Source organism: Scyliorhinus torazame, chromosome 8 (genome assembly GCF_047496885.1).
Source record: "Scyliorhinus torazame isolate Kashiwa2021f chromosome 8, sScyTor2.1, whole genome shotgun sequence".
Taxonomy (NCBI): Eukaryota; Metazoa; Chordata; class Chondrichthyes; order Carcharhiniformes; family Scyliorhinidae; genus Scyliorhinus; species Scyliorhinus torazame.
The window spans coordinates 222,007,884-222,017,639 of NC_092714.1; the positions used below are offsets into that span (position 1 = coordinate 222,007,884).

The following is a 9,756-nucleotide window of genomic DNA, read 5'->3' on the forward strand; positions in this document are numbered from 1 at the left end:
GGTATCCGCGAACACACCTGACAGTTGGTCCGCGAAGGATTTGAGTGCACGACCACTGACTCTGTCAGGATCTGTTGCTTCCCGAGGGTTCGCTTTCAAGAAGGCAATCTGATTTTGGAAGCTGTGACGATGGGTATGGGTGTGTCAGAGGCAGCTGGGGCAGTTGACAACGATTTGTTGGTTTCCTGCTTGAAATGAGCATAGAATGCATTGAGTTAATTGGGGAGGGGTGCACTGCTGCCAGAGATTCCACTTGGCTTTGCTTTGTAGCCCGTTATGTTGTTTAAGACATGCCACAACCGATGAGAGACCGGGTCCTTAGTCTGTAACTCTAGCTTGGTCTGGTATTGTCTCTCGGCATCCCGGATGACTTTGCGGAGATTGTACCTGGATTTCTTGTATAGGTCAGGCTTGCTTGTTTTGAAAGCCTCAGACCTGGCCTGAATCTCCCAATTAAACCAGGGTTTCAGGTTGGGGAACGTACGTACTACCTTCTTTGCCACGCAATCTTCTACACACTTGAGCTGCATTCCCGAAAATAAAAATGGCTACTCACCTCCTCAGTGCCCCTTAGCGGTCATTGCACCAGCTTCACATTTTTTAAAAGGGGTAATAAATGACGCCCCCGTGATTTCTCACTGGGGAGTCAGTTAATTCCCAGGACGCCATTACATTTGACTTCAATCTCTCTAATGAGATAGAAATTAATGCAAATTGGCATTAATGATCATCACTCCATATTTAGGCAAGACCCAGAACATGCTATCGGGAGCGGGCCAGTGGCATGATTTTGGACTATCCCACTATCTAACCGCCACGCGCAGATCTGCGCTGGATGCAATGCGGTGGTTAAATCGCACCTTTTGGCATCACAGTGAATAATTTTGATCAAAGAATTGTGTTCTTCTCTAAACAAATTATTCATTTGTTCTGTGCTACCATCCATGTATCAGATGGCACTTAATGCTTATGTTAGAGTCATCTTTCCTAACTATTGATTTATATTTTTCAGGACTCAAGGGTGGCAGTGAAATAAATCCTTCAGTAACGATTTTCAGGAGGTCAAGTCTGCCAATAGACCTGGTGTACATTACAGAAATGAAGAACTAAACTGTGCAAGTTCCGCGCTTTCAAAGATCGTTCAGTTCTTTTTACTTCTCTTTATGTTTGTGTATTCCCTCAAGTAAGATCACCCATTTGAGGCGAGGGGAGGGGGAGGGGCAGGGTTGCCCTCTACAGGCCATTCTAAGGTCATAATGGGGACAGCTTGCGTAACTGGAAGAGCTCCTAAAAATCATCACAATTAGAACCTAAAGCTTTAAGTTTCCAAATTTAATTTATTAGTGGTTCAACACAATATTAAATTCCACTTTGACCTTAACCAGTCTGTTTTGCCCAATGAAGACATACCCAAAACATCTGGAAGCTTCTGTAACTGTCTTATTTTTTTTTTAATGGACATTCATAAGGTGACTTTAATGGCTGCCAAGGGTCAGGTGGATACTATCTGTGGAATTCACACATGCTATTGTTTGGTGGTTCACCTGAGACATAAGTCAAGACTCGAGTAGGAAACCCAAGGGCTAGGGAGAAAGCAATTCGTCCTTTGGAAGTGTTCAGAATTGCATTGCTGTCTCACGACGACGAGGACCAGGGTTCAATCCCGACTCTGGGTCAGTCTTCGAGTGGAGATGCACATTCTCCCCGTATTTGCATGGGTTTCGCCCCCGCGACCCAAAGATGTGCAGGCTAGGTGGATTGGCCACGCTAAATTGCCCCTTAATTGGAAAAAATGATTGGGTACTCTAAAATTAAATAAAAGTAAGTGTTCAGAATTCATAAATTATCTCCATTGCATAGCAATGGCTTTCAGCTAAGCAATTTTGGGTGGAGGAAACCTATAATGGTCACATGAGCAAAACCAGTTGAAAATAACGAGGTTTTATCTGAAGACCCAGAAAGACCTGGACATTCTGCAAAGAACACCGAAGGAGACAGCAGCTGCAGAAAAAGGCTGTGTAATCTTTCCCTTTAAGGACCTGAACACATAATATCTTAAAAGATTCCCCAGTCTAATTCCAAAACTTCAAGGTCATCTGTAAAGAAATTTGACCTCCATATCCGAAAACCACTAATGTCTAGCTTTGTGCCCTGCTAAACATTTATTTATTTGAGGGAATCCGGCAATAATGCAGGTATCTGAATTAAGCTATTTGATTCCTAGCCCAGTTTTGGCTACAATTTAAGAGTGGAAAAATACTTCTTCCTTACTAGGCTCAACAACGGTTCTTCTTCAACAAGCCAAACATGTGAACTGTTAACAATTCTTTTGGTTTAACACTTGTAGAAATGCACTAACTTCTTTAATTGCAGCTATTTGAGCATGTGGTGTATGAATGTCATAGCGTTCAGATTTTCAGGGTGTGTGTGAATAAATAATCCTCTTTATTTAAACCCATGAAAGCTTGCTGCTGTTATTTCTAAATTGGCCACACACTCCAGGGGCTAAGAACCACAAGTATTGTCCTCTCCAAAACCACACTGATTACTGACAGTAAGGGAAAGGGCACAAGGGTTTCAGTTTGCTTCTTGTCCTCTGTCAATAACAAGTCCGTTTGTTTTTTATACCCTGACTCTTCGACTTCAAACTGCTGGGAGGGAGCCTCGTTGGTAGAAGCAAATATCAGAAAGTTGTGTTTTCAAAGTTTGGGCCATTGGTTTTTTTTGCACCTTAACGCACACTTTGTTCCCTTTCGGGAATAGTGGGAAAGTGTTGGAAGAATTAGCAGGCCGCTTGTTAACCTGTTTGAACTACATCATGAACTCTCCTTCCGTGGCCAACTAGTCCTGGAGTGGGATTCAAACCCGGAGCTTCTGGCTCAGAGGCAGGAATGCTACCCACGGCACCACACGATCTTCATTCTGGCCATTAATTTAAATGGTTGAAAAATAATTCCCTGCAATGTGAATCAGCTATGTGAACTTGGAAAAATTAACACTTGCATTTTTTGTTTCTGAATAAATGGCTAAGTAGTTCTGATTAGTGAAGGCTTATTGAATATTGAATATTGAAAAGTTGTTTGCGTCTGTCTGTTTTTATTAAGCAAATGTGTTTAAGTTTGTTTCTCCATTTCTTAAAAAATAATGAAAACCACTGAAAGAAATGGAATCTCCAAAATCGAGTGGCTGAAATTCGGTGTGTGGAAATCGGGCGGGGTGGGGGAAGGAGTTGAGGAGGTTCAATACCCTTTTGCAAATGTTGGCAATGAATGGTTTGGGTTAAAAATGGTTGTTGGCTCAATTCCAACGAAAAGTATTTCCTTGAATCCTGTCAAGGGGCCGAAATGTGCACCAAGTTGGGACATGAGAACTTGCAGCCTGGTTATACCCTTCCTTCATTAATGGCCTTGTTTATAGCAGGATGGGAATTTCAGTCCCTATTAGGCATACAGAAACCCCTGGGAAAGGCAGTGATCTGATGTAGCCAGGTCTTTGCCTCTTTTATGGCCATTCCACCACATCCTGTTGGGGTTATGGAAAGGCTACAATGTTAATTTACTCCCAGATGTTTTATAGTAACATGCATATTTAGAATAAAGTACAAGTATATTTAACAATAAGACTACCATTGTGTATATTTTAACGGAAAACAGTTCAAAGATTATGATTTTTATTTAGGATTGACTTAGTGGTCCAAGAGCAGTAAATCACATAGCAACCCTGAAACAACTATTTCCAATGACATTATTATTATAATATGACAAATTAAATAGGCACCTAGCACTGTACTCTGGAATTTCTTTCTAAAACACTTCCATTGCTCCACCTTCCTCTTGCCCTTTAAGATCCGCGTTAATTTCCACCTCTTCAACCAAGCTTTTGATCACCTCCTTTGTCATGCCATTCAAATTGTCTTGATCCTTTGTGAAGTGCCTTAAAACAGTTTTCTATATGAAAGGCACTATTTTAGTAGATTGAAATACTGTGTGTAAAAGTTTCCATCTTGGACAAATACAAGTTGTCGCCGCCCTACTTTCCAACAACATATCTTGGGCAGGATTTGTTCATCCACCTGCTGCAGTGGGGGAGACGCGCCATTGGCCGTCGGTGAGATCTTCCAGTCCCATTGATGTCTACGGTATTTTGCGTTGCTCACCCGTCCCACTGTTGGGGAGTCACATTTGGCAGGACTGGAAGATCCCGCCAGTGGGAAGGGTTGGAAAATCCCACCCTTAGTCAAAGGAATCATTCCTTCTTGCCTACTTTCCCTTCACACAGGCACTAAAATTCTTGTGGCATTGTGATAGGACATGGACAAAAAAAGAGAATTTGTGCTTATTTAGGGCTGGATTCATCCGCCCCGCCCGCCACAAGAATGCCACGGGCGAGACGCCGACAATGGGAAAATCTATTGACCTCGGACAGGATTCTCCGGTCACCAGGCGAACATGGATGGGGAAACCCGCCCTTAGTTTCTATTGATTCACAGATACAAATTGGTTTTCAGTCATACATGACAAAACAATTCTTCTTTTAATTTGTTGGACAACTAGTCAAGCGTGCCTGGAATTAAGATTTAATTTGAGAGATAAAGTATCAGAAATAAAACTATTTAAAAATTAACTCATTCATTGCTCTGAATGAGATAAACAAAAGTCAAATGGTGATTCCTCACATGCATTTTACCTTAACAATGTTCAGAAGGCAAATTTAATATTTTGCTCTGTAAACACTTGATAAAATAAAACTTTACCTCCCACAAAGGTCTTCTCTAGGTAATCAATAATTTGGTTGTAATCACTGATGATACTGTCCCCATGGATCAGCACTGGCACTTCTTCGCCTAGGTTCAGCCGCATAAACCATGGTTCTTTGTGTTCGGTTAATGGTAAACTAACATCTCGTTCATCACATTGCACACCTTTTTCTGCAATTAGTAGACGAACCTGAAACAAAGAGGCACTTTTCACATGACCTGTCAGCGATACCAAACCTGTAAATCAATACTGAACTAATGATTTGGGTTCGGAGAAGTTTTTGTGGTTTGTGTACCTGCTTTTAAACGATTGCAATGACTGAAGTTTTTTGAGACTTTATTTGTATTACGATCCTCATGGGGGAACAATAAACTAAAATGACCAAATTCATCAAATGACTCCCAAATGAAGAAATTCGCAATAGAACTTCACTTGTTGTAACATTTACTCCATATTCGATTCGAGCTTCCCAGAGCTTGTTGTCACCCAAATGCCACACTTGTGCAAAACCTCATGAGTTAGGGGTATGAAGGTCTTGATGGATCAGATTCCCCAGATATTCCTTTAGCTGAATCCTTTAATAAACATCGTTAAACACTCTGGTCAGCTCTGGCAAAATTGAAGCATAGCATACTGCTCTAACCCTGTCTTCATCTTTCTGTCCCTTTTAACAGTATTACAAATGCAGTTCCTTATTGTGATGAACGGTTATTGTATTACTGTACCCTTATCTTCATGTAAGGTGATGTCCCCTTTAAGACCGGGCTTGGAACCCTGGGGACTCCGCCTCCGGCTCCGCCCACCGGGGAGTCGTATATAAGGGGCCGCCTTGCAGGAGGTACCCAGTAAGCACCCGTGTCGGCACCAGGCTAGTTCTTCGCTTATTAAAGCCTTCTTTACCGTTTTACTCTCTAGCGTCGTTATTGAGGGTACAACAATTTAATAAGCTAAGAATAGCCTGGTGCCGAGACGGGTGTTTACTGGGTGCCGCCTGCAAGGTGGCCCCTTATATACGACTCCCAGGTGGGCAGAGCCAGAGGCAGAGTCCCCCAGGGTCCCAAGCCCAGTCTTAAAGGGTACATCACCTTACATGATGATAAGGGTATACAGTAATACAAAAACCGTTCATCACATTCACCCCTGATTAAAAAAACGAAGTCCGGCGGGGGTGAAGTGGAATCATAAGTCCACTCTGCAGTCGAGAAGGAGGCACAAGCCATTGTGGTGGCTGTGCCGCACTGGAGGCACTACCGAGCCGGTAGGAGGTTCACCCTCATCACCGACAAACAGTCGGTAGCCTTCATGTTTGATAACGCACAACGGGGCAAAATAAAAAACGATAACATTTTGAGGTGGAGGATCGAACTCTCCACCTGCACATACGATATCAAGTATCATCCAGGGGAGCTCAATGAGCCCCCAGATGCCCTGTCCCGCGGCACGTGCGACAACGCGCAGGAGGACCGGCTGCAAGCCATCCACAATGACCTCTGTCACCCAGGGGTTACCCGGCTCGTCCACTTTATCAAGTCCCGCAACCTACCTTACTCAACCAAGGAGGTGAAGGCCATGACCAGGGCGTGCCAGATCTGTGCGGAGTGCAAACCACACTTCTACCGGCCAGAGAAGGCTCGCCTCGTGAAGGCCTCGGGGCCCTTTGAGCGACTAGGTGTGGACTTCAAGGGCCCCTCCCGTCCACCAACCGCAATGCCTACTTCCTCACCATCATCGACGAGTTCTCCCGCTTCCCATTCGCCGTCCCCTGTCCCGACATGATCTCGGCCACCATGATAAAGGCACTGCACAGCATCTTCACCCTGTTTGGTTTCCCCACTTATATCCACAGCGACCGAGGTACATCGTTCATGAGCGATGAACTGCGTCAGTATCTGCTCAGCTCGCCTCGAGCAGAAAGACCAGTTATAACCCGCGGGGAAACAGGCAGGTGGAGAAAGAGAACGCGACAATTTGGAAGGCTGTTCTCCTGGCCCTACGGTCGAGAAGTCTCCCAACCACCCGCTGGCAGTAGCTCCTACACGACGCCCTACACTCCATAAGGTCGCTTCTCTGCACGGCCACGATGAGACCCCTCACAACCGCTTGTTTGTCTTCCCCAGGAAGTCCACCTCCGGGGTCTCGCTTCCACCTTGGCTGACAGCTCCATGACCGGTTCTTCTCCGGAGGCACGAGAGGAGCCATAAAACGGACCCCCTGGTCGAGAGGGTCCGATTACTACACGCGAACCCCCGATACGCCTACGTCGAGTACCCTGACGGCAGGCAAGATACGGTTTCCCTCCGGGATCTGGCATTCGCTGGTTCCCCCACGACAGACAGCCCCCTCCCTCACGGCTCCCCTGCGGGATCTGGCACCCACTACCCAACACCCCCCCCGGTCCCAATCCCCGTCGGTGGACACCGAACGCATGCGTCCACTAGCGTCCCCCCCTCTGCACCCCCCGCCGGCACCAGCACCGCTACCCCCAGCCCCAGCTATTTCCCCTCAGCCCCGATCCTCTACCCCGACCCGGACCAAGGCTCCGACCACCGTGCTCCCGGACGTACCCTCAACTAAGACGTCTGTGTCCGCCGCCGTAATGGACGTATGATTCCACTTCACCCCCGCCGGACTTTGTTTTTTTAAACGGGGTGAATGTGATGAACGGTTACTGTATTACTGTGTACCCTTATCATCATGTAAGGTGAAGTCCCCTTTAAGACCGGGCTTGGAACCCTGGGGGACTCCACTTCTGGCTCTGCCCACCTGGGAGTCGTATATAAGGGGCCGCCTTGCAGGTGGCACCCAGTAAGCACCCGTCTCGGCACCAGGCTAGTTCTTGGCTTATTAAAGCCTTCTTTACCGTTTTGTTCTCTCGTGTCGTTATTGCGGGTACAACACTTGTAAATCTGCCTTTTCTGCCCTTCCCCTGCTGCAGTTTCTTCGGGCGAAATTCCCCAGCCTCCTACCATTGATTTCCCTGTAGCAGAGGCAGCTCGCCAATAGCCATTGGCAGGACTTATATCTTTCGCCCATGCCACCATCAGAGAACCATGGAAGGGGTTGAATTTGGTGGCACCGGAAGATCGCACCGGTGGGAAGGGTTGGAGAATTCCACACTTTGAATCTGGCCACACAATGGGCGGGGTTCTCCGCCCCCCCCCCCCCCCGCCGGGTCGGAGAATCGCCGGGGGGGGGGGGGGGGGGGGGGGGGGGGGCGTGAATCCCGCCCCCACCATCTCCCGAAGTCTCTGAATGCTGAAAAGTCGGTGAGTGTCAATCGCGCCGCCCGCCTCGGAGAATGGCGGGGCCGGTGCAACGCTATGGACCCCGGGGCTGTCGGTATTCTCCCAGCCGGATGGGCCAAAGTCCCGCCAACGTGACCACGGGTCACGTCAGCGTAAATCAAAACACCTATATAACGGCGTCAACCATCCATACAGTGTGGAGGTAGGTCATGGCATGGGGGAAGGCTGCAGGAGAAGTGACGGCGTGGCCGCAGTCTGTGTGTGTGGGGGTGAGGGTGTGGGGGGAGGGCTGGAGGCGGGAGGCTGTGGGAGTGGGAGGGCTGTGGGGGGGCTCGCTGGGGGTGGGGGGGCTGGGGGTGAGTGCCGGGTAGGAGGGGCGAGTGCCAGGGAGGGGGAGGGGCAAGTGCCGGAGAGGGGGGAGAGTGCCGGGTAGGTGGGGTGAGTGCGAGTGCCGGGGGGGAGGGGAGAGTACAAGTGAGGGGGGGGTGAGTGCGAGTGCCGGGGAGGGTGGGGTAGAGCGAGTGCCGGGGAGGGGGGGCGAGTGCGAGTGCCGGGGAGGGGGGGAGAGTGCCGGGGAGGGGGGGGGGATGAGAGCGAGTGCCGAGGAGGGGGGGGAGAGTGCCGGGGAGGGGGGGGGATGAGAGCGAGTGCCGAGGAGGGGGGGTGAGAGCGAGTGCTGGGGAGGGGTGGAGAGAGCGAGTGCCGGGGAGGTGGGGAGAGTGCCGGGGAGGGGTGGAGAGAGCGAGTGCCGGGGAGGTGGGGAGAGTGCCGGGAAGGGGGGGTGAGAGCGAGGGCCGGGGAGGTGGGGAGAGTGCCGGGGAGGGGTGGATAGTGTCGGGGAGGTGGGGAGAGTGCCGGTGAGGGGTGGAGAGAGCGAGTGCCAGGGAGGTGGGGAGAGTGCCGGGGAGGGGTGGAGAGAGCGAGTGCTGGGGAGGTGGGGAGAGTGCCAGGAAGGGGGGGGGGTGAGAGCGAGTGCCGGGGAGGTGGGGAGAGTGCCGGGGAGGGGTGGAGAGTGCCGGGGAGGTGGGGAGAGTGCCGGTGAGGGGTGGAGAGAGCGAGTGCCGGGGAGGTGGGGAGAGTGCTGGGGAGGGGTGGAGAGAGCGAGTGCCGGGGAGGTGGGGACAGTGCCGGGGGGGGGGTGGAGAGAGCGAGTGCCGGGGGAGGTGGGGAGAATGCCGGGGAGGGGTGGAGAGAGCGAGTGCTGGGGAGGGGGGGGGAGAGTGCCGGTGAGGGGGGGGTGTGTGCGAGTGCCGGGGAGGTGGGGAGAGTGCCGGGGAGGTGGGGAGAGTGCCGGTGAGGGGGGGTGAGTGCGAGTGCCGGGGAGGGTGGGGTGAGAGCGAGTGCCGGGGAGGGGAGGCGAGTGCGAGTGCCGGGAGGTGGGGAGAGTGCCGGGGAGGGTGGGGTGAGAGCGAGTGCCGGGGAGGGTGGGGTGAGAGCGAGTGCCGGGGAGGTGGGGGGAGTGCCGGGGAGGGGGGGGGGATGAGAGCGAGTGCCGGGAAGGTGGGGAGAGTGCCGGGGAGGGGGGGTGAGTGCGAGTGCCGGGGAGGGGGGGGATGAGAGCGAGTGCCGGTGAGGTGGGGAGAGTGCCGGGGAATGGGGGTGAGAGCGAGTGCCGGGGAGGTGGGGAGAGTGCCGGGGAGGGGTGGAGAGAGCGTGTGCCGGGGAGGGGGGGATGAGAGCGAGTGCTGGGGAGGGGGGGAGAGTGCCGGGGAGGGGGGGTGAGAGCGAGTGCCGGGAAGGGGGGATGAGAGCGA

General features: G+C 51.0%; 1 protein-coding gene across 1 annotated transcript in view; it reads right to left on the reverse strand.

Moving 5' to 3' along the window:
- gdap1l1 (ganglioside induced differentiation associated protein 1-like 1) overlaps window positions 1-9,756 on the reverse strand; it is a 107,115-nt gene that overhangs the window by 70,184 nt on the left and 27,175 nt on the right. The window contains exon 2 of the mRNA XM_072514809.1: window positions 4,754-4,946. Coding sequence (XP_072370910.1) covers window positions 4,754-4,946 — 193 coding nt within the window. The remainder of the gene's footprint in view (window positions 1-4,753; window positions 4,947-9,756) is intronic.